The 25,208-nt window shown below is 41.2% G+C and overlaps 1 protein-coding gene across 4 annotated transcripts in view; it reads right to left on the reverse strand.

Annotated features, from left to right (window-relative positions):
- Window positions 1-2,813: 2,813 nt before the first annotated feature.
- The window catches only part of PLA2R1 (phospholipase A2 receptor 1), a 62,080-nt gene continuing 39,685 nt past the window's right edge, over window positions 2,814-25,208 (reverse strand). For 2 of the 4 annotated variants that reach the window (XM_028746835.2, XM_028746821.2), the window contains 12 exons: window positions 24,974-25,077; window positions 21,928-22,070; window positions 19,325-19,442; window positions 16,636-16,766; window positions 15,247-15,391; window positions 12,346-12,584; window positions 11,568-11,736; window positions 10,822-10,962; window positions 9,083-9,199; window positions 7,271-7,447; window positions 6,132-6,164; window positions 2,814-6,021 (listed from right to left, as the gene is read on the reverse strand). In XM_028746835.2, the coding sequence (XP_028602668.2) occupies window positions 5,801-6,021; window positions 6,132-6,164; window positions 7,271-7,447; window positions 9,083-9,199; window positions 10,822-10,962; window positions 11,568-11,736; window positions 12,346-12,584; window positions 15,247-15,391; window positions 16,636-16,766; window positions 19,325-19,442; window positions 21,928-22,070; window positions 24,974-25,077 (1,738 nt within the window). In that variant the 3' untranslated portion in view covers window positions 2,814-5,800. Of the gene's footprint in view, window positions 6,022-6,131; window positions 6,165-7,270; window positions 7,448-9,082; window positions 9,200-10,821; window positions 10,963-11,567; window positions 11,737-12,341; window positions 12,585-15,246; window positions 15,392-16,635; window positions 16,767-19,324; window positions 19,443-21,927; window positions 22,071-24,973; window positions 25,078-25,208 lie in introns of those variants that run through there. The other 2 variants (XM_028746830.2, XM_028746843.2) reach the window with 2 other exon arrangements.

Genomic DNA, 25,208 nt, shown 5'->3' on the forward strand with positions numbered 1-25,208 from the left:
GTTTATGTGTTTTACTGGTTTTTATGTTATGCCCAGTGTGGCAGAAATAGTCACACTGTCCTAAATCCACCACTGTTGCCGAGTGGAGCAAGCAGGGGAAGGAACCCCTGCCCCCAGTGTAAATATATCTATATTCATATCTATACTTTTAGTACCAAGTACTCACATTCTCCCATTTGAGGTTTCTGGCAATGGCATCTTAACATTTCATTTATCTGCCTTGGTCGTGCTGGTTGATGATATCTCAGCGGCCTTTGATACAATCGACCATAACATCCTTCTGGACCATCAAGAGGGGCTGGGAGCTGGGGGCACTGTCATACAGTGGTTCCGCTCCTTCCTCCTGGGCCATGTTCAGAAAGTGGTGGGGGTGAGTGTTCAGACCCCTGGGCCCTCACTTGTGGGGTGCCTCAGGGTTCCGTCCTCCCCCCATGCTTTTTAACATCTATATGAAGCCCTGGGAGAGATCATCAGGGGGTTTGGGCTGGGTGTCCATCAATATGCAGATGATACCCAGCTCTACCTCTTTTAAATCAGAACCAGTGAAGGTGGTGAAGGTCCTGTGCGAGTGCCTGGAGGCAGTTGGAGGATAGATGGTGGCTAATGGATTGAGGTTGAATCCTGACAAGACAGAAGTACTGTTCTTGGGGGACAGGGGGCAGGCTGGTGTGGAGGACTCCCTGGTCCTGAATGGGGTAATTGTGCTCCTGAAGGACGAGGTGTGCAGCCTGGGAGTCATTTTGGACTCACAGCTGTCCATGGAGGCACAGATCAATTCTGTATCCAGGACAGCTGTCTACCAGCTCCATCTGGTATGCAGGCTGAGACCCTACCTGCCCACAGACTGTCTCGCCAGAGTGGTGCATGCTCTAGTTATCTCCCACTTCGACTACTGCAATGTGCTCTACGTGGGCTACCTTTGAAGGTGACCTTGAAACTACAACAAATCCAGAATGCGGCAGCTAGACTGGTGACTGGGGGCAACTACAACAAATCCAGAATGCGGCAGCTAGACTGGTGACTGGGGGCAGCCACCGAGAACAAATAACACCAATCTCGAAAAGACCTACATTGGCTCCCAGCACGTTTCTGAGCACAATTCAAAGTGTTGGTGTTGACCTTTAAAGCCCAGGCAGAGGGCTTTCTCGGTAGTGGCGCCCATCAGATGTCAAAGAGATAAACAACTACCTGACATTTAGAAGACATCTGAAGGCAGCCTGTTCAGGGAAGTTTTTAATGTGTGATATTTTAGAGTATTTTTAATCTTTGTTGTAAGCCACCCAGAGTGGCTGGGGAACATAATAATAATAATAATAATAATAATAATAATAATAATAATAATAATAAATTATTATCTTTAATTGTTCTTTTAGTATGCAGTTTTCCCTATGAACATTTGTTTCTATATACTCAGTCGCATGTTTAACTCAACCATGATTTTGAAGACCTGAAGCTTTGCCATCAACGCTGCACAAGGATGGGATGCAATGCCTTTCGTGTATTGAAACTCCTATGGAAATTATGACTAATTATTACTATTGAACAAACCTGTGATGTGACTGTGGAAATAGGCAGGCATTTCTAACCTATGTGTTTAAGAAATTCATGTTCCATCACATGTCAGTGTTGTGGAGGCTTCAGCTTGGTAGTGTGTTTGATGCTCAGTCAAGCATGACAGCATCAAGCCATTCAAAATGAAGAGCAGAAAAAAACATCATTGAAATCTATATGTGAAGCGACGCTGATCACAGAATGCATCTTTTCTTTAGTTCACGAAGTCAGCATTTGTGGGGGACTCTCATTGCATCTGAAGCTCAATGAAGTACCATAACATTCTAGTTTTCTGAATCTCAGTTCTGTTAGAATCTCCCAGCTTTAACCTATGAAGAATTATCAGGTTCCTAGCTAGGAGAATAAAAGGAAGAAAACATGTTGACTTTTGCCTTGGGGTACTGGTTGTGTGTGTACCAATTGAAAACTGCTGGGCACTTAAACTTCTGTTCTACAAATCAAAGCATCCCGTAACTAGAATTTTAATAACCATAGTCTTCTGGACTAAATATGAAGAAAAATAAAATTACACTTAGCCTTTCATCATCATCATCATCAAAACCAGTGCTATATTATGAAAATCATGGGTCCCGTACGAGGCAGCAGAGAGGGCCCTCATTAATTGGTAAATTTTCAGGGGGCCAATAGTACACTGCTCCAGTGCTATATTATAAAAACCAAGGGCTCCAGGAGAGTGGTTTATTTTTTTAGTCTATTTGGTCTGCAAACAATAAGTAGACAACTACTTCATTTTCGGCCAACTGTTAAGCACATATTTAGACCAGTCAAAGTAGCCTCCGATGTAGTCTGTTGTCATTACCCAATAAAACATTTGCATTTCTATTCTGTCTTTAATAGAAATTAAGCTTTACTTAAAGCCTGAGACTCCACTTTTAATAAAAGTACATGAAGTTTTGAAGGTTTCATTCCCTAATAAGTCTTCTGCCTCTCTTCAACCACCCAGTTGAACACAGTGCCAGTAACTGCACTTTTTGCAACACAACATGTGAGCAAAATATCAACAGGTCAGTACACTGAAGGGCTGAATATAATCCAAGCAGTTTGCCTCACCACTTTGGGGTGGAAAATACTCCAAACCTGCCCACCAAAAATCAATGCAAAAAGGAGATAACATGGGCTGAAAAGTCGTAACACATAACTCCTTATACCTTGCAGCATAAAGTGCCCCAAACTGGCAAAACATATAATAAAAGTAAAATAATCAAAGAAGCCTGAAAGAGAGATGGTGAAATCTTGTAAAGTGTAGTATAGTGTAGCGGTCTTTATTTTTCAAATTAAACAACTTGCATACAAATACATCATTGGTACAAGTCTGACATAAAAATGGTTTTGGCAGGCATCTCAGTAAAAAGAGAAGATGCTACTGTGCAATTCGGGTGAGAGCAAGGGGAAGAGAAGATTTGTTGTCGTTCAAGAGGAAATGCTTAGCTTTACAATGCTTTCTAAAACCCTCAGTTTTGCACGTAGACAAAAAGCATTAAAAGAGCTCTGCTAGATCAGGCTAAAGTCCCATATAGTCCAGCATCCTGTTCTCACAGTGGCCAGAAGCCCATAAGTTGGATATGTGACATAAAAGGTAAAGGGACCCCTGACCGTTAGGTCCAGTCGTGACTGACTGTGGGGCTGCGGCGCTCATCTCGCTTTATTGGCCGAGGGAGCCGGCGTACAGCTTCTGGGTCATGTGGCCAGCATGACTAAGATGCTTCTGGTGAACCAGAGCAGCACATGGAAACGTCGTTTACCTTCCCGACGGAGTGGTACCTATTTATCTACTTACACTTTGACGTGCTTTCGAACTGCTAGGTTGGCAGGAGCAGGGACCGAGCAACAGGAGCTCACCCCATCGCGGGGATTCGAACTGCCGACCTTCCGATCGGCAAGCCCTAGGCTCTGTGGTTTAGACCACAGCGCCACCCACGTCCCATGTGTGACATAATTAATACTTATTATACAGAGGCATACTGCCTCTAGCAGTGGAAGCATCCTCCTCCATGAATTTGTCTAATCTGCATTTGAAGCCATCTACAGTACATGGATAGCCTTCAGTACATCTTGGAGAGAATTCCATAGTTAAAGTACTTCTTCACATAACTCATAGTTATCCTCTCTGCACTTAAACTTCCAACGGCCTTTGCGATTTGAGTACAATAGAAACATGTATAAACAACTAAGCAGGTGAAATCACCAACCTCAATTAAAATTTAAGAACTATACAATTTAAAACTCAATGCATTGTTGTGGCCCTTATTTTAGGTGGGGTTTCTAAAGAATTTTGCAGTTTTTGCTGTCGGGCTTGTTTTGATTTCCAGTGAGAAAAGTCACATAATAATCAGCTGGACACTCTGACTGGGACAATAATAATGGAATGACGAGCAAGACAAAATTACATCAACCAGTTTCAGCTCTGCTGCCTCCGCATGAAGACTTCTTTAGCTTCATTAGATGGTCCCAAGTTCTAGTATTATGAGAAAGGCTTATCCACTTTTTCCATACCACTCAAAGTTATATATGTCTATCATGAGCCCCGCCTTACTCACTTTCTTCCTCCAAAGAGCCCCAAAAGACCACTTAGTAGATGCTAAAGAAGTCTTTGCTAACCTGGTGCTCTACAGATATTTTAGACTTCAACTCCCATCAGCCCTAGCCAAGGTTTGTAGTCCTAACCATCTGTATTTATAGTCCAAAACATATGGAAGGCTGTGCGAACAGAGATTGAAGATCTGGGCATGCATGTAACACTCTTGTGAGCTTTAATTAATACTTTTTAAATGAAGTCATCCAGCTGTGAATACACACTTTATAGCAACATCTGCTTCCTTGTGAAAACACTGAATGACACATATCTGTGGGTCCTATTTGATGTCACTGTGTCCTGAGATTTTAGCATTTGTGAAACTGACTTATGTGTAATCAATGTGGTCTTGAAATGATTCCTTCTCCTGCCAAACACATTAGTCAGTCTCTCCACAAAGGAAGTGATAGTCAAGCAACATGCTTTAGAAGCAGCTTATCCAATATTTACTATGCTTCTTATCTGATGAAATAGCCACACTTAAGTTGACCAGAAGAACAGCTTGGTCTGTAGTTGTTTCTTTCTTTTTCTTTCCCCCTCTTCCCTCTTGATGCAAACTTTTCTGCCTGGAGGACCCACTTCATTAGTACTTTACCACTAAAGCACAGGACATTAATTTCATGCAACATGCTGCTTAAGTGTTCTCATTTCCCATCTGGCTAGAACAATTATTATTCTGACTTGGAAGGCTATGTCTGTGACACATCTTCCTTAACTTGGGAATGTATAGTTCTCTGAGGAGAGCAAATAAGAATGGAGCCCTTTAACCCCAGCGGTGTTATTTCTCGGGGTGGGAATGAGGAACTGTATTATATGACAATAAGCTTTAGCAACCCAACTCTCTTGTTACAGTAGTCGCTTTGCAGTTTCAGAACTAATCAGTTTTTACAATTTCTGTTGAAATGGGCTAACCTTCTCCTCTTTCCTTCCTTGGAAGAAAGTGCCTCACTTCCCTAAAACCAAAAAGATAACTTGCTTTTGTATTGGTTTCTTTAGCTCAGACATGTTTTCACACACATTATTATTATTAGAAGCTTTATGAAAGAAGGCACATGAAGGGTATGTAGAAACCATAGCTGACGAGCACTGAGGAGAAACAAACTCAGCCCACTCCAAACCACAACAGTGGAGAGTTGTTATGATGTACCTTTCACAGACCCTTTCACACAATGAAATAAGAGAATTCTAGTCCATGGAAGAGGAGTATAATAAGGCATGGGGTGCTGGTATTTTGAATGCTTCTAAGGATTTTGATTCCAGCAGCATCACAGAAGGTCATGTTCTTCTAGATATCATCTTTAGACATCACTCAATGGCTGCTTACTAAAGAGTCTTCCACTGGAGAACCTTGTGCTTGATCTCGACTCTTCCAGTGGGTTTACTGGATGATAAATATTAATAGCATCGTATCTCCTTCAAGTCTGTGCACTACTTCCAGAGTTTTCAGCCCATATATAGCAATGAACATATAACATGGTGTAGGCTGTAGCAGGTCTCTTCCATTCTTGATCAGTCAAAAGCTGATTACAAAAGGGTATAGGCACACAATGTTCTGTTCTTACACTGTGATAAGAACACAAAATTGATTTTAATTGTACAGGCTGAATATATAATATTTTGTATTAAATGAATGTGTTCTTGGTCCTTATTGCTGTATCACTGAATTTCATCATTCTTCTCAAGACTGCAAATGAGGATGCTTTCTTCAATGGCTGGAGTGTCAGAGTTCACTTCTTCTGGACAAGCACTTCTCAGCTGCAGCATCCTTCTAAAGAGATGGGTGGGTTTGTTCAAGCACCACCAACATGCAAATATAGCACTGGCAGCTATCACAAATGTCAATAATACCACCAAGACCACAATTCTACGGTACGGTACTGGGAAAGGTGAAGGAGGAGAGGAGAAAACATCAAGTGAAATAACACTATGTTTTGTTTTAGCTTCAATTTCTCTGACTCAGATATAGCAAAGTTATTACAAAACATACCTTTAACGGGCTGCACTGAAATTTCATCATAAGCTGAAAAATAATAACCCAGAATTGAACAGTGTACAAGAGTGGGCTTGCACAATTAACTGCTTAAATAGTTATACACAGAATATATTAGTCTGTAGTCATCAAGTCAAGTCTCACATTTAATAAATTCATCTACATGAAAAAAGAATTTGAGAACCAAGGAACAAATCTGGCCAGGCAATAACATCAATACCTTAACTAAAAATGGTCCAGCTAAAGAACATTTTATCAACAATTAACCATTCATTCTTCTAGCAACAAAAATGCTTTTGATTTTTATTCACCTGTACATATAGGGTTTAACCAACTAGCAATGCAGTCCTAATATTTACTTAGAATAGAAGTAATCACAACTGATTCAGTGGAAGTAATTGAAAGGGAATCCCACAGGAAAGTGATGAAGTAGTACATTTCTTGCTCACTAACGGGAATCAATTTTCAGTATCCAACCAAGTGACAGAAAACGCCCCCTACTCAAGGTATGTGATGGGAGCAACAAAACTGGTGCTGTGGGAAGCTGGGCTGCTGATGTGGCAGCGGCTCTGCCACTCCATAGAGCCCTGTTGACAGGAGGTGGGATTTTTACTGGCGCCAATAATCTGATTACTGACAAAGCGTAAATTGGAAGGCTAGAATTTGTAGAGGAAACAACAGTGCCCTCAAAGATCTCCTTTGGCAACCCTGCCTCCAGCTCTCTCAATTTTGTATTTTGAATTTTTTGTTCAGATCAGGGGTTGTCAACCTGGTCCCTACCGCCCACTAGTGAGCGTTTCAGGATTCTAGGTGGGCAGTAGGGGGTTCTACGGCACAACCTGAATCCTCTTTCCATCAATCACTGGTGGGCGGTAAGGAAATTTTACCATCAAGTAAGATGCATTAGTGGGTAGTAGGTATAAAAAGGTTGACTACCCCTGGTTTAGATAGATGTGTTACTTGATTTGTTTGCTTTTTTTGTATGTGTGTACAGTTGGCTTGGCTTGCAGGGGTGGGGGGGAATGGTCTGAGCATCAGCTGTTTTTCTTCTGCAAAATGGGCCTTGACAGCTTTGCAGATTTCTGGCCCAAAAAGATTGGGGACCCGCATATGTTGTTTTCAATGTGGATTCATACCTGTGCTTCTTTTGCATACAAATCCTTTTTTATCTTGGCAGGTTGATGATTGCCAGACTCCATCTGTGGTCCTTAAGGCAACACAAACTTTTCCTGTCAGCTGACCTAGATCAGGTTCTTGGATGCCCCAGTTTGAATATTGAATGGGGGAACCATTAAACCATGTTATTGTATTGTCTATGGGCAAAAAAAAATGGAAATCATTATACAGCTGTGCAGAGCAGAATGCAGTTCTAGTTGTCACCTTCCTTCCTAAATATTTGCTTACATCAGAACTGAATTTTTTCTTGGGTTTTCTAAGAGCAGTTATGAGCAGAATACCATATTTCTATTGCTTCCTGTATAAAAACTAAGCAGTTTTTGGGGGTCTGCAGAGGTGAGGGTAAGTTCCATCTAGCTTTAGCCGCCTCCAAGCAAGAATAAGAAGGTGTCCTCCTTGCCATAGAAGTTAAGCTATTTTGGAGGTGTTCATGGAATATTTATGAAAATTCAATTTCTTTGGGGATCTACCCTCATTTTTAAAAAATGCAATATGTTGTTTATTTTTTTAAAAAAATAATATTGGTTTTTAAGTGTCTGCTGCTCACAGCCTTTGGGATGGAGTGGCTTACAACCCAAAAAATTAAAGTTATTTATTTATTTCATAAACTTCATACATCACTTGATTGTAAAAAACAAAAAAAACCTCAAAGCAATTTACAAACGATCAAACAGTAAAACCAAAAAAAGTTCACAACTGTCCTTGAAATAATAAACAAAATGAAGTGTTTCCTCTAAGTCCAAATGCATGTTTAATTCAGCTGCAGTGCCATTACTGTGTGTTCTTCCAAAACTATTTTGGAATTATCCCACAAACCTGTAACAAGCCTATAAGAGCAGTTCAGCAGAAAGAAATCTCTAAATAAGATTTGTCAGTGTGCAAAACAGAAATGTTTCTGGGCTCTCTGGTAATGGTACCTATAAGAATATTCCAATTTATGTTAGGAACATTTAAGAACTTTGGCATAGGAACACTGACCCTGCAAGACCCTTAAAATTGTATGTACTGATTATTACTCTTTCAAATTTGTAAATTTTATGACATGGCAACTTGCTCCCAGATTGGTCACGATGGAGTGTCGATTTTAAATAAATAAATAAATACACAAATATGCCTTGACGTGTATTTCCTTCCCTTTTTGGTATTAGGAGGAAGGGTTGATCAGAATAGCTTATAGCAGGATGTGCTTCCTAGTCACTTCTGGATAAGATGTAATAATAATAACAACTGGGCGGCTTCCAACACATATAAAAACATAATAAAACATCAAAGACCTCCCGATACAGAGCTACCTTCTGATGTCTTCTAAAAGACATCTCCTTGACATCTGATGGGAGGGCGTTCCACAGGGAGAGCGCTACTTCCGAGAAGGCCCTTGGGGCTAGACCTCAGTGCCCAGGCTGAACAATGTGGGTGGAGATGCTCCTTCAGATATGGCAAGAAAAAGCCCAAGATGGAAGGAACAGCATTGACTAAGAGGTGTGGCAGGGTGTGTGTGGGGAAAACCCCTGGAGGAAACAACAACCGGCTTTCCTGCCAGACCATCCGTATTTCAAAGACAGAGACATACTTATTAGTAGGTATTCAGACTGAGGAATTAGCTCATTACATAAGAATAAATGCAACAGAAGCAAAGTGATCATGTATCCAGAATGTGGCAGAGTGTCTTACCGACTACAGCGTATATGTTAACTAATGAACCAAACAACTTGCCCTGTAAAGACAGCTATACAGAAACGGATGGATGTATCTGATCAATTCCCTTTACTTACTCTCAGTAGCAAACTGGATATTCAGCCAAATCGTTTCAACCGAAGGCCCAGAAGAATGCAATTCTTCCAGAAGAAAAGCATTTTCATGTTCATCTTCAATAGTTAGAAGATTAGAACCTGAGGATGAAAGCCGAGAGAAAGAGAGAGATTCAGATTTATGCATGATTTGCTTACAAACCAACACTCTCTCACAACGCTATCTGAACTCTACGCATTGCTATCAAATGCAATGAGCAGACCATACCAGTACATTGCCAATTGCAATAGTTTCTAGTTTGCTTCCAGGCTCAGTTCTTTGAAGTGCTAGTTTTTACTTTTAAAGTTAAGACCCGAGTGCCTAAAGGAATGCTTGCCCTCACATGTGTCTCCTTGGAACCTAAGATCTTAACCAGAGACCTTCTCCGATTGTCCCCACCAAGTGAAGTACAATGGGAGGTTACTAGTAAGCAGCCCTTCGTCCACTGATGACACCCTCCCTGTATGATGCTCACCTTATGGAGGTTTGCCTATCTTAATGTCAGTCCAGCAGCAGGCAAAAACTTTCTTTTAAAACTTTCCACGTTTTAACTTCAAATCTATGTTTTGTTTCTGTATGCGCGCAAGCAAGTTAACACATTTCTGTTTTATTGTTTTGTTTTTGTATTTCTTGACTACGTAAACTGCCCTGATAAGTCACTGAATGGTAGGGCATTAATACTCAAATATGAACGGCAGTACAAAAATACCCCCCCAATAAATCAGCTATCTTCCATGATACTCGGAATCATTACTCAACATCATGGGTGCATCCGTAGATGAAGAAACAATGTCATATTAATTCAAGATATATATATTTGCAGAGTTGAGATGAGCAAGGCTGCACAATAATCCAACGAGAAAGTTGCATGGGTCTGTTTCATTGCAATTTTCTCTTGCAGGTATGTGAAATTGTCAGGAATTTCCTCCTCCTTAGTAGCTTTGGGACCAGCGCACCAACAAAAAACCCTAGCAAAAAAAATTCCAGGCTAGGCCTTCTGATGATGTACTCTGGTACGAAGAAAAACAAAATTACATGCACAGCAAGATTACATACTTCCTCATTCCAAAGCAGCATCAATAACCTTTCCATAGCTGTTTCCACAAATACAATGGTTCAGGTGTGCCCAGCTAGGCCAAACTGGAACTGGGGAGGTATAGCAGTAGACTATCCCCCCAAATCTCAGAAACAAACCACCTCCAGAAACGGAATAGTTCTGCTTTTGGAGTTTTTGTGTCTATACTAGTCATAACAATACTAACCAGATTTTTCCCCCAGTAAGGGGAAATCTGCAGTAACAAGCAGGGGGTGGGGTGCAGAATTTTGGATGCATTCAACTCAAACATGATGCTGTGGATGGCTCCCTGCCCCCACCTCAAAAAAGAGTGCTGAGACACTGCAAAACTCCATAAATTTGCTGGTACGGTATGGAAGTGCCCAATGTGCTGTTGCATGTAAATTGCCTAGTTAATTTTTATTTTAAAAATATTCAGAGTACAATGAATTAATAACATACAGTAATGTGTGAAGTGGCCATGGACTCACTGCTTTGGTAGTACCAGAGATTTATCTGGCTTTCTCCTGACTGCATCCGCTATGCTGAACAACATCAAAACAGATCAATAGTCTTTGAAATAACTTCTCTGAAACTTTGAGAAGAACACTGACGATTAGGCGATGCAAGGCCATAAATCCTCTGCCAATTTTTCCACCAACAGATTACCTTGCTTTTTGCAGAATTCAAATGCTTCATCAAAGTCTGAGTTCTCTAGAACTGTGGAAAAGCTGTAGCAGCTCCTTTCAAATTTTATCCAAGGGACAGGTTTTTCATCACACAGACCCTTAGATTCAGTTGGCTTCTCCTCTGTGACAGAAGGAATAGTTTAGCCACAACAGAAAGACAGAATTTGCTCTCCAGAGGTCTAACAAATTCTGCATTAGCCCATTGAGACAAGTATATTACATTAGCACCAGTCCTATGTCTGTAGAAGAGTACTTGTGTACCTTATGCCTAGGGCTATGTACATTACCAAAAACTGGAAGGAAATGGGGCAACTCTCTGCTTTTAAGTAATCTTTTTGCTTTTTTTTAAAGAAACTTCCCTCAAGAACCATGAAGCATGCTGTGGGCTCATGACATAATATTTTCTACTCCTTCACTGTACTCTCTTATTTCTTTTATCAGCTTAGCCCCAGGCAGCTGAATCATCCCCATCACAAAGAACCAGCTCAACCGAGCAAACTGGTTGCACTTCTCGTCGTATTTGGGGAAAGCTGTCTTCTTTCCTTTGGCAGGCATGTTATTACAAAGTCTGACTATTTACAACACAGGCGAAATACATCTCAACATGGAGCATTTTAAAAAAAGGCCCTTTCCTCATTTTAACTTCCTTAAGACGCTGCCCAGAGGCCAGAATGGGCTCTCTGCTAAGAGGGTTTCAGTGTTTAACGTGAGAGAGAACCATCTTACGGGGTGGAATATGGCAAACTGCCCCATTCAGAAGTCTCTCACAGCCAGTGCTCCTCCAGCGTCCGTCAATATCAATGTAGACACAGCTTCCAGAGGTCTGTGATTCCTCATCTCTCCAGAAAGTATGCGGAGGCTTGGTACCATCTGACCATTCAAAATTAAGGCCATTCTGACAAAAGAAATGTTTGATTACCTCTGGCAGTTCACAAACTGATTTTTATTTTTTAACTCTTTCTCACAAAATTGCAGCCCATCCTCTCTCAGACAGACGTCTCTCTCCGTCCCAACTAGAGATGCCAGGGATGGAAGAAGAAAAAGAGTTTGGATTTGATATCCCGCTTTATCACTACCCAAAGGAGTCTCAAAGCGGCTAACATTCTCCTTCCCTTCCTCCCCCACAACAAACACTCTGTGAGGCGAGTGGGGCTGAGAGACTTCAGAGAAGTGTGACTAGCTCAAGGTCACCCAGCAGCTGCATGTGGAGGAGCGGAGACACGAACCTGGTTCACCAGATTACGCGTCTATCACTCTTAACCACTACACCACACTGACTCTCAGTCCGAGGATGGACTCTCGGACCCTCATGCAATGCAGGTATTCTACCACTGAACTGCAGCCTCTCCCAGTATTTTTTAAAAAGGTACTTATAGAGGCAAATGGTAATAAAGACACAGAGAGTTTTATTTACAAACTCACTTAACATGTTCAGCCACTGAAAGGGTAAATTTGAACGTACTTGCTAAATCACAGCAAATGAGCAAATATTTTAAATACCTACATCTGAAGTGAATAATCCAATCCAATGGGCAAAGCCCAGTCGATTTACAATTACAGTGAGGAAGGCTTGGTGATAGTGGTCTGAAATGCTGACCAATTCAGCCCCATTTTCCTTGCAGGTTTTTAAAGCCATGTACCAAGTCATATTCCCACGGATTAATGTATATGTCTTGTTTGCATACTCTAAAGTATCTGGTACTGGGTACATCACGGAAGAGTGTATGACATTTCTAGACGTATCTGTGACAAGAATAAAATGAAAGATCAAGAGTCACCCGCAAAGCCGTAGAAAACCTTTTCAGTTTAATGTATGCTATTAAGAAATTTACATTTTCAAACAGGATATAGCCATGTCTGAAAGTAATATAAGTAACAACTAAATTAGTCTATTAAAAGCAGCAAGGAAAACCCCCAAACAAAATAGATATTAGAGGATATTATGGTACATAATACTATTACCAGAACTTGTTTAAAATTCAGCCAAAGGAGGAGTAAATAATAAAATCACATTTTTCGTTGGCTCAGCATTTGAAAACTTTGAAAGCACCAATCACTGCACAGACTTGGACCAGAACTGAATAGAAGAATAAAGGAACCAGTTGTGCCTTTTCACTGACACTAGCACTGAGTGCTCACTGGAAGGACAGATCCTGAAGCTTAGGCTCCAATACTTTGGCCACCTCATGAGAAGAGAAGACTCCCTGGAAAAGACCCTGGTGTTGGGAAAGACTGAGGGCACAAGGAGAAGGGGACAACAGAGGACGAGATGGTTAGACAGTGTTCTTGAAGCTACCAACATGAATTTGACCAAACTGTGGGAGGCAGTGGAAGACAGGAGTGCCTGGTGTGCTCTGGTCCATGGGGTCACGAAATGTCAGACACGACTAAACTACTAAACAACAACAACAACAACAAGCACTTTTAAACATAGTTAAAAGGCATAAGCCCTATAATAGTACATCACAGCTCAAGCTGTAAGTACTTTGAGAATTTAAGTTTATGCTGAATTTTAAAGTACATTACCATAACAAAGAGAGTGAATATGACAATTCTCCAAGCAGTTTCAACTAAGTTGTTGCATGCACAGATTGGGGTCTGCACACACAATGGGGCTTCCCCTCTCTTCCCTCTTTGCCCCCTAAATTTGCTCTGGAAGGTTGGGGGGAACCCCAGAACAGGTGTGGGGGGAGCGTAGTAAGAAGGAGAGGGGGGTAAGGTCCCATTGCATGAGTGGGCCACATTCCCATGTGCATAAGCCCCACCATGTTGAATCCTATCCAATGGAAATAGATTCTGAGCAGGACTTAGTTGAATGGAACATTATGAATCACTCTTGCTTATGGGGTGCTGCTACTAGTATCCAAATACAGTGGTACCTTGGTTTTCGAATGTCTCCGTTGACGAATGTTTCGGTTTTGGAACGCCGTAAACTTGGAAGTAAATGCTTTGGTTTTCGAACACGCCTTGGAAGTCGAACATGCCACGCAGCTTCCGTATTGAGTTTTCGGTTTTCAAACGTTTTGGAACTCGAAGTGTCTTCCGGAATGGATTATGTTCGAAAACCAAGGTACCACTGTAAGGACAAGAGTTTTCCTTTGGTCTAGGCCCTGGGTGACATCTGCTACTAGTAAAAAATAAAACAAAATCATATGATGAAGCTTGAAGCAGTCTTGGGAAATGGGAAGAGTGAAAAGCTCAACCACTAATCTTAGCCAGTAGGACTGTAACATGCCCAAACATTCACTAGAGAGAAAACATTTCATGTTTCATTTCCAAAGAAGAGATCAGAGATACAAATGTACCATTGCAGCTGGATGATCCTAGGCCATTTTTGTCTCATAATACTGTTGTGTCTACTATTTCTTAAATTGCTTACTAAAATTAACTCAGAGCAATTTATGACTCATATGGTATCTTAAAATATCATTTGCTTGTATTTTCTTTAAGATAACTCACTAGGGATCGACAGAACTGGGAGAAAAAAGGCACAGAAAGGAAAAATAAGAGGTTCTATTTTTTGGCAGACCTTTAAAACCCCACTATGCCATTTGTTCAAAACCATACCCTGTACATTATCTCTTGATTGTAAGATAAAGCACTGGCGGAGGAAGAGGCATGGGGGGGGGGAGTGCACCGCCCCCGGCAGCGCGATCCCAGCGGGGTGCCATCATGGCTGCCCCCCCGCGCTGGGTGCCACGTCCCTATGGGCAGCACACCATGTCCCAGCATGAAGCTCCGCCACTGAGATAAAGATCAGTCCCATGCCAAAAACTGCACCCCCTGAAAAGTAGCTCCACTCCAGGAGCCAACAGAGCCAAGAGAGTTATGTGGAAAGAGCAGCACCAACTACCAGTTTATACTTTGCAGAATGGGGAGGGTGATGGCCCATTCTCTTCCCGCTTCTCATCCTTCTAAAATCCAATTACTAATTGTAGCAGTAAGCACTGATGGGAGGGAAAATGCTTTCTGTGTTCTGCACAATGCCAGGAACACTGTTGGAGCAAAATAATGTTTAATGTTAAATAGTAAGCTAAATCCCATACTATGACTATTATACCTCCTGAAGTGCTAATATGTCTTGGAAATTTTCTTACACAGAAGACGAACAGAACATACATGCTTACAAAAACAAATGTTACACAATTTATGTACTTTTTTTTGCCTCTGAGGGCCACATGTGAAGCAATGGGTGTGTGCTCAGGACACGCCCCCCTCCACAAACACAAACACACCCTTGCTCAACAGATGTGCATAATACTCATTCAACACACACAATAGTTTTTCAATCCTTTATCTACTTATCTGGGAGTAACCCCTGTAAATTCAGTAAGACTTAATTTGGAGTAGACATATATAAGTGCCTTTTTAGGGGTGGGTAAATAGGAAAAAAATATTTTTTTACCTTGAGCCTTCTGGCAGATAAACCCATTACTTTTTCCACAGTTTTCTAGGTGCCATTTTCCCATTAAACTGAAGCTAGGTTTATTTAATATGGAAGCACATAGCGGAGATTTTTCTTGGATTTTAGTACTGTGATCATGGTGATTCTGTAATCAATATGTTATGATGGAAATCACTGTGAGAACAATACACACACACACACACACACACACACACACACACATACGCACACATATATACGTATACACACACATATATGTGCCATATTAACAAAATGATCATCAGAAAAAATAGAGAAGATTACTCAGTATACAGTAATTAAAGACCCTGAACCTTTTATGAAAGAGCAATAGATTCCCCAGTACTTAAAAAATAAAAAGTTTGACCAACAAACTTTTGCAAAGTTGGTTGCATCATAGGCAGCTAAAAGATATCTTCAAAGAGGACAATAAGAAAGGCTTTCTATACACGGTTTTTAAATTCCAAAAGGAAGTAATAGATGAGAACTCAAAATTACTAAAAAAGATGTACAATATCCTCTTGGAATGGGAAACAAAAGATGAGGAAGTAAAATCAGTTATGATCAAATGGGTGCAAGATATAGGCCACAAAATACAATTCGAAGATTGGATAAAACTTAGGAAAGTAAATTTGAAGTTTACAGACTGTACCTACCTGCCCGCAGACTGTCTTGCCAGAGTGGTGCATGCTCTAGTTATCTCCCGCTTGGACTACTACAATGCACTTTACATGGGGCTACCTCTGAAGGTAACCTGGAAACTTCAACTAATCTAGAATGCAGCAGTCAGACTGTTGAGTGGGAGTGGCCCCCGAGACCATATAACATGGGTCCTGAAAGACCAACATTGGCTCCCAGTACATTTCCGAGCACAATTCAAAGTGTTGGTGCTGCCCTTTAAAGCTCTAAACAGCCTCGGCCCAGTATACCTGAAGGAGCGTCTCCATCCCCACCGTTCAGCCCAGACACTGAGGTCCAGCTCCAAGGGTCTTCTGGCAGTTCACTCACTATGAGAAGTGAGGTTACAGGGAACCAGGCAGAGGGCCTTCTCGGTAGTGGTGCCCGCCTTGTGGAACACCCTCCCATCAGATGTCAAGGAAATAAACAACGATCTGACTTTTAGAAGACATCTGAAGGCAGCCCAGCCTTGTTTAGGGAAGTTTCATGGTTTATTGTGCTTTTAATATTCTGTTGGGAGCCTCCCAGAGTGACTGGGGAAACCCAGCCAGATGGGCAGGGTATAAGTAATAAATTATTATTATCATTATGACAATGTTTATTAGAAAGGACTGAAAAGGAGGATACAAGAAAAAGCCAATGTCAAAAAACGCACAAACAAAAACTCCACACAAAGCTACTTTTAACACTTGCCTGCACTGCTTCTACTGGATACCAGTTGGAATATTCCACCTCTTTCCCATTGGCCCATCTTTCGTAATCAGTACTCTGCAGACCAATCCAGACATTTGATTTATGCCCAAACAGATTCATTGTTATGAAAGCTAGACAAGGAAATCACAGTTAGAAATGAATCACCTGTAGGTATAAATCAAGTAATTGAAGATGACAGACTTTTTTTTAACTCATTAAGAACAGAAGCAAAACAATGAAGTTAGTCTCTACTCAGTGGCACTTTACAGAGGCTGAAGTCAACCAAAATGGTCAAAGGCCTGGAAACGATGCCTTATGAGGAAGGGCTAAGGGAGCTGGGCATGTTTAGCCTGGAGAAGAGGAGGTTAAGGGGTGATATGATAGCCATGTTCAAATATATAAAAGGATGTCATATAGAGGAGGGAGAAAGGTTGTTTTCTGCTGCTCCAGAGAAGCGGACACGGAGCAATGGATCCAAACTACAAGAAAGAAGATTCCACCTAAACATTAGGAAGAACTTCCTGACAGTAAGAGCTGTTCGACAGTGGAATTTGCTGCCAAGGAGTATGGTGGAGTCTCCTTCTTTGGAGGTCTTTAAGCAGAGGCTTGACAACCACATGTCAGGAGTGCTCTGATGGTGTTTCCTGCTTGGCAGGGGGTTGGACTTGATGGCCCTTGTGGTCTATTCCAACTCTATGATTCTATGATTCTATATGGAAGTGAGAAACGAAAAAACTACTGATTAAGCCAGTGGGAAATGACCTGATGTAATGCTGTTTTCCTTCCCCACCTACTCTGTGGTGTATTTTGCCTCTTGTGCGTTCTACAACAGAGGCTAACACAGGCTGATCTATGCCTATTTACTCGAAAATAAGTCCTGGTGAATTAATTGAGCCTTAATTCTAGGTAACTGTTCCCACAATTGTGACCACCCACTTGAAGCTTTCTTTGGAAGGGAAATGAAGAAGTAGCTACAGCATTCTTCACTGCAGTCTAGTCCTCAGTTGTTCCACTATCTTTCCAAAAAGGTCATTTGCTCTGGCGGAAGCCAGAACAATAAATGCAGTCAAAACAATAAAACAAGAAATGAGGGCCCAATACGCGACAGACACAGACAACAGCAGCTTCTTCTCCTTTTTCCTCCCAGAGAAAGTCTGAAATGGCAAAAAGGTTGTCATGCCAGGTACAGTTACATGGGAGTAACTCAGGTTTACTTTCAAGTAACCTCCCTATATAGCTCTCTGTACCTCTGTCTCCTTCGTACTGTCAATTTCCAAGTTTATTTGCAAAGGCTGAATGCAGTGGAATACTTTAGCAATGCAAACACAATACAAGACTGGGTGATGGTGATAGTGTTTAGATCTGGCACCTTACCCTAGCAAGCACTGGCACTGGTTAGTTATCAGTATTTTGAAATGGGAATTTTTTACCCGGTGCTATTTTTGCTCTTTTCAATATCAGGTTAGAACCCACCTCCTGTGAACAGAAGGCAGGTCTAAGGCCATTTCCTGCATGAGGCAGGAATCCTTGATCCTCAAGTAATCAACCTTTAATTCTGGAGGAGGTTATGAGGGCAGCAACAAGTGACATCCTCTTAAGGCCATGTTTTAGGCATCTGAAGATGTCTGAGATGGAGGACAGCCCATTTGCCCACATGGATGAAGTGCACAAGGCCATACAAAATCTAGGCAGTGGCCTGTTTCACCTCTTTTAATGTGAGATGTGGCAGCAAGTCACCAGAACCTATGGAAAGGATAACTTTAGCTACAGGACATGTTTTCATCCGGTCTTTGGAAAATATACTGTATGGGACAGATTTCAATCAGATCAGAAGAAGCTGGCATGCTTTCCTCCAAAACACTTCTGAGAGCTACGTATATCTATTTCTTAATGACGCATTTATTCTCTTGGCCCCTGGCTGATCCCAGGTGGAGAGAGTGAAGCGTCTGCCAGTCTGTGCAGTGTTAGGTAAGTACATTTTCAGGTACTACCCTAAGCCACATACTGCCAAACCTTCCCTTCCTATCTGGCTTAAAGGGAGGAAGTGCTGAAGCCGTTGGGTGTCTGCAGATTGTCTTTCTGATATTGTTTTGACATTGTCTTTTGATTTTTGCAGTTCTTAAAGAGCTCAGCAGAAATCTTGTTTTGCTGTCTGAGGCAGGAAGTCAAATAGACATTGTGTGTGTGTGTGTCCGTCCCAAATGCCAGAAAACAGTTTTAGCCCTGCTTTATTTTCCCAAGAGATGGGTCCTTTCCCAGAATAGAATGACTTCCAATGTATGAAATGAGAATATATATCTCTTTTGACATCATTACTCGCCCCCCCCCCCAAATACATTTCTCCTCTTTTAACTACAGACTTCAAAGTACAGCTGGAAGAGAAGATCTGCAGTGGTAACTAAATGATGTGCAGTAGTATTTTACAGCCATAGTAGAAAACAACAAATATTTGAATAGCACAGAAAACTCACTCAGGTCATATTATTTTTAGTGTTGAAGGAATCGTATTTGGATCCTCTCAGTACTAATACTTAAGAATAGCTACTGAAGCTGTTACAACTCACTTGTGGTTTTATTTAAGGTGCACAGGTTATCTGTTGGTTAGGCCAACATAAAACAAACATAAAACATAAAACAAACAAACAAAAAAATCTTTATAGTGCCGTTATGAAATGGTTCACTATTATACCTTGTTCAACTTCATTTTCAATTGAAGCAAGTGATCCATCATAGTGACTGCAGAATGCTTGTGCAGAATTCCAGCTCTTCAGGAGGCCTGGGTCCTTTGGAATCTGCACCAGAAAGCACTGCTCAAAAAAGGAAATAGTTATTTAAATGGAGCAGTAACTCTTAATGGAGGGGAAGGGTATATTTTGACCTACTTTCTCACCTAGACCTTACTCTCTAGGGCAACCCATACATAATAATAGCCAACAACTCAGTGCTGTGGAAATAGAGGGTAGAAAGAGGGATCACACAGCTCCCAATACAGAACAGCACATTTTAAACCTTGGCTACATTCCAGAAGGTGTTTAAGGTCCCCTCTGCCCTTGGTAGGAACTTGGCAATTTCCGCAACACAGTAGAAAGGGGAAATTTGGATCAGATGCACTAAGTGCAGGGATACACCAGACCTATTACTCATGGCACGTTCCTTGGCACTCGGCAGAAAACTTAACAAATGCTTCTGTTCCTTAGTATGTAATGCACTAAGCCCAGTCGTGAACTCAACCAGACAAAACTGGAACACATAACTGGAGACTTGCCTAGCAACAGCACAATGGACAAAAAGCTTTGTGCAGCGTTAAGGCAGCCACCTGCAATGTTAGACTGAGACTAATTCAACAACAACCACAACAAAAACACTGCAAAGAGCCTACTGGACACCAGCACGCTTTCAACGCCTGGGCATTTTGCCCACAGACAAATGCTTCTCTGGCAGCCAAATGAAAAATTCATCATCACTGGAAATCCTGAGTCACACCAGTTAGGGATGGTTGGATGCAGGATTTTTCTTTCTTTTTTTTTTACAATTATCAGCTCATGAGAAAATCTTGTTTTGCAAACAACATAAAAACCCATTCTTTCAAGAGATTTGGAGTGACTTTCTGCAGCTCTTCACCCAGTAGCTCACATCTTGCCACAAAAAGCGGGAGGCTTAGCGTAGAAAACAGCAGCCTTACCAATCTGCCATCTGCTTCACTGATAACGCAACAAAAGGTTGTTGCGTATTGATTTTGATCTTTATTTAATTCACTGCCCAGAACACATTTAACCACGACATGATTGAAGAGATTAAGGAGTCAAATGGAGGGTGGGGAGGGAAAGACCAAACTACGCTATTGGAAAAGCGGGGGAACCCTAATAAACTGTCCATTAACCCCCACCCCCAAAAGAAAACTTGCACCATTAAAGACAAAGACAGATCACATGTGTTTTGGCCCTGAATATAGGATTTGAGTTGCATGGCCTAGACAAGAGGAAGTTTGGAAAGAATGAAGAAGTAAGTTGAAGAAAGGAAAATGAACAGGAGTGGCTGATGTATGTGTGTGTGTGTGTGTGTGTGTGCGCGCGTGCGTGCATGCGCAGAGACCACCCTTCCAAATGTGGTGCTGTTCCACTTACCAGGATGGGGCAAGATTTAGGGCTAAGCAGGCACACTGGCAGGAGCCCCACAATGCTGGCCACTTCTGAAAACAAGTACATACACTTGAGCATGTTAAAGGTGGGGGACGAAATACAAAAGAAACCCCAGATTAGGAAAATAGATGAATAAGGAAGAATTAAGTGTACTTGGAAACAGAAAGGCACAAGGGAGAGAAATTTGACAGGGGAAAAAAGTGAAGTGATGAGCAACATTGGCTAGCGAGGCAGCTTGCCAAGGGAAACTGCTGACGGTGACTGTGTGAAGATTAGGTCAAGACAAAGGAGAATTAAAGTGTGTGTCTGTGTGGAAATTCCCACTATTACTTTTGGGTGCTGGGAGGAAGTGTTAGAGGCAGGAGAAATCTCAGCCAAAAAACCCCAGCCAAGTGCATAGTTGCAGCCTGAATGGTTGCTCCAGGTATGAGCTGCTGGTTTTCCATAGTTCTACCTGAGGTAATGCACCAAGGGCACATAAGAACAGCCTTTCTGGATCAGACCAAAGGCCAATCTAGTCTAGCATTCTGTTCTCACAATGGCCAGTCAGATGTTCTATGGGCAGCCCATAAGCAGAACCTGAGTTTAACAGTGATTCTATAGTTGGGTTTACAGCACCCTTCCATTTTGGAAATGCATGCCTTTTTGCTATGGAGGCTGCCCAGATCCAATTTCCAGGTTCTGCTGAATTAACTAGTTAGTTTCGCACTACTATGTTGACAGGGGTGCCTGCCACCTTCAGGAAGGTGGTCATTATTAGCTATAGCTGTAGTGTATGATATCAAGGCCTCCCAGTTGTTTCATGTGCTCTCAACATTTGTCTTCCTTCTGACGGAATCGTCAGATTTTCCAATAAATCAGTAGTCACCAATCTTTAGGGACAAACTGTAGAAACTGTACTTCTATTGGCTGCAAAAGAATGCTTATTTCAAGCCTAATTTCAATGGGAAAGGGGAGGGAGAACTGGTGGGTATCAGGCAAAGCACGTATGCTTCTGCGGCTGACAAGTTGGTGAATTCTGCTATAAATCAATGGGAACAAATTATATATGAAAAACTTTCCTCTTAAACACTAGCAGCATCCAAATGTGCATTTATTTTTAAAAGTGTATGTTAATATGCTCTGGTGTTTGTTCAAACAAGCAAGAAAGTACCTTGAATGCAAAATAAAGCCATCCTTTGGGGCAGACTCCTTGATTAGGCTGCTCTTTTGGTATTTCTCTCTCAATAGTCCATATCTTTTTACGTTTGCAGATACAAGGTAGAGAATTAGTACAGCTTGCAAATCCCCACAACCCTAAGATAAAAAAAAAATCAGAATACTTATTAATACTAAACTTACTATGTAAATACAGATATAAAAACACTGGCTATAAATTTGTTTTTCATGCATACTTATATTCATTATGATTTATGGGCAATGGTTATTGAGACTTATGCCCCTTCCAGAAGAACACTTATTTAATCCCAATTTATTTAATCAAACTATATTGTCATAAACAGCTGCTGATGCAACACTAAAAACACATGAATAGTACTTATGTACTTCTGTTTTTGTTGAAAACTCAGTGTAAGAAACACAACAGGCTTGACTTTGTTCCAGAATCCTCTTTCTTGCATCTAGTAATTACAAGGACAAAAAATGCAACATCTCCATGTGTGAAGCCTCGATTTTCACAAATGAAGCAACTTTGCTCTAAGCTCAATAATGTGGGAGCAAAAACTGAAAAAGGCCATTTCACAGTGCTCAAAACTTTCTCCAATATTAGGGCTTGTGGTTCTTTTACAAGGTATAGTGTGGACCTACAACAATCATTGCTGGGGTGAAAGAAGCTGCCATATGGTTTGTGGGGATGTTTCCTGAGCTCCCCAAGATTAGACTGTAAACTTTCTATTGTAGAAATAGTGTGATGCCATAGGTAAAACTGTAGAAGGGCAATTTGGTGGCCATGGCAGAAGGAAGCACTTGGATCACATCATTTGGGTTGTACTCTTAAGGCTGTGATCCTATGTGCATTTTCTTGAGCCTTAGGGCTCACCCACACTTCTGCTTGTACTGTGCCTAGACAACATGGGTCCGAGTGGTTTTCTCCTTGCCCCACTCCTTTCCAAGGGAAAGGAACAAATAGATAGGAACAAATGGCAATCCAGGGAAAACCCAAATTGCTGTTTGTTCTGACTAAGCAGTAAAGAGCAGCTTCCACCAGGGAAACGAAGTGATACAAGAGCAAGTGTGGATAAGTCCTATTGAGCACAGAAAGAGGCACTGTGGCAGCACTTACTATTATTCACATAAGTACCATGCTAAGTAACTTTTGCTAACAGGGTGTTTCATCTGTTAGCAAAATGCCAATGTTTTGCTTGCTTGCTCACTTAAATTGGGCTGCAGAGCAACTGATTCCATACAGGAAAAGATTAAAATAACAGGTATACAAAGAGAAAAGGGAGAAACAAAACAAAAGCATATGGCTCCTCGAGGATTTGCAGTCTGGATGACAAACACAGCACCTGTGGCCAGAAACATATCCTCAACACAGCTCTGGCCAGAAAAACAGATTTTTATATATTTTTTGTTATGAAATGCATATGCATAATTTATCACAGAGGAAAAACCTGGCAGAAATGATATAAATATCTACTGTGTTATCTGAGAATATATTGGGCTGGATCCAACCTAAATTAGACTGCATTCCTATTCCCCTGCAATAAGTTATGTAACAGAAATAGCTTCCTAAATATTTCATTTGCAGGAAACAGGAGGCAAGTCCTAGTGTTTTCAACGAGACTTGCTTCAAAATAATGTGTTTTAGGATTTGTTTTGGGATACCAGTGATCAAAAGATAATACACACCCCATTTTTCTTTGCAAGTTACTTGGAAATGTGTGTTGTATAAAAGAGGAAGAACACCTTAGTTCTTTTTTCTCTAACCACATATGACTCAGTTTGGTTTTGTATGCTATTCAGTAGCTTAGCCTTGAACTTCCAACCCAGCTTAAGTCATGTGCAGTTGCACATGACTGGTTGCACTAAAAAGTAGATGAGAATTCACACCTAGTATAAAGTAATACACAACATCAGAATTTGCATATGCACCTAATTTATGCATTATTGAACAAACAGTTGATATGCACACAGAAGCCTGCTTCCATGAGCAAATCTCCTTCAGTGCAATCTCATTTCAATGACTCACTAATGACTAGAAGCCCAAAACTTAAGTCTTGCTGTCAACATTTAAAGGCCAAGCATGGGGCATACCAATCCCTATGCCTGGGACATGAGAAACAGCAATACGTTGTTCAAATTATCGTCACCAGCTTTAACAGGAACAGATATTTTGGAACAGAATGAAAGCTACTTCAAAGAAAAGTTTCATTAAATATTAGAAATACACAAAATACAATCAGTCCATCTCCTTTATTGACATAGGGTAAAGTGCATCGTATACGTGGATCAGAACACAACACAGTTAACGAAATATAGTAGGAGATACTTTAGGATAAAACTGTCCAGACATCGTGATGTACGAAAATGGCTCTTAGGACCTATGGTGATGTAATTTCATAGCGTCACTCGAAAATCTTGCCACATTCTCCACAATGTCATTACTACAATTGTTAAGCAGATAAGACACCCTGGGAGAGTCTGTGCGATAAATCGCCTCCTTCAATAAGGAGGTCAAATACTTGTAATATATTTTTGTATAAAATGGGCAATAAAATAAAATGTGTGTGATGGATTCAACCTGTTTTGTGCCACAAGGGCAGTATCTTTCAGAGTATGGGATTTTCGAGAATCTACCTTGCAAAACTGCAGATGGTAAGACGTTAAAACTTGCGAGGGAAAGAGCTCTGCATAGTTGGGGATTGTAAAGCTGGTATAAATATAGAGTGTCCAGGCCAAATGAGGGTGGAATTCCCAACCCCAATGGGGAACAGGTTTTTTTGGCTGCACTGCAAAGGGTTTGGAATTCAATCTCTAGGATTCTGCACTTGATTGTCTGGAGTGCTATCAATTGTGGGAGCATAAGCAGTGACTCAAGTGATAGGCCACAGGTTCTGATTTTGCTCTAAATGCAAGCTAGCCATTTGGAGTGGTGGGATTCTGCCAGCATGAGGAAAGTTAAAGAAGACAGATTGGACATGAAATGTAGGCGAAGCCAGAATTTTATAGCAGTGAGCCACTATATAGATATACTGTACCCGTTTGGGAAGAAATAAAACCACATTTCTCTCCTTCTGCATTCATAGGTCTTTCTTCACCTCCTTCCCAGTTTTGGTATAATAATGGTGAGCCGTCTGCCCATCTGTGTAGACATTTTAAGTATTTAGTTCTTTCACTGCAAATGACTGTCAAAAAACCCTTTATTCTAAACCTAGGGCATGGGCAGTCTGAAGGCAAGTTGAATCAATCTTGAGAAGCTAAGCATATCTGCAT

Source organism: Podarcis muralis, chromosome 1, assembly GCF_964188315.1.
Source record: "Podarcis muralis chromosome 1, rPodMur119.hap1.1, whole genome shotgun sequence".
NCBI lineage: Eukaryota > Metazoa > Chordata > Lepidosauria > Squamata > Lacertidae > Podarcis > Podarcis muralis.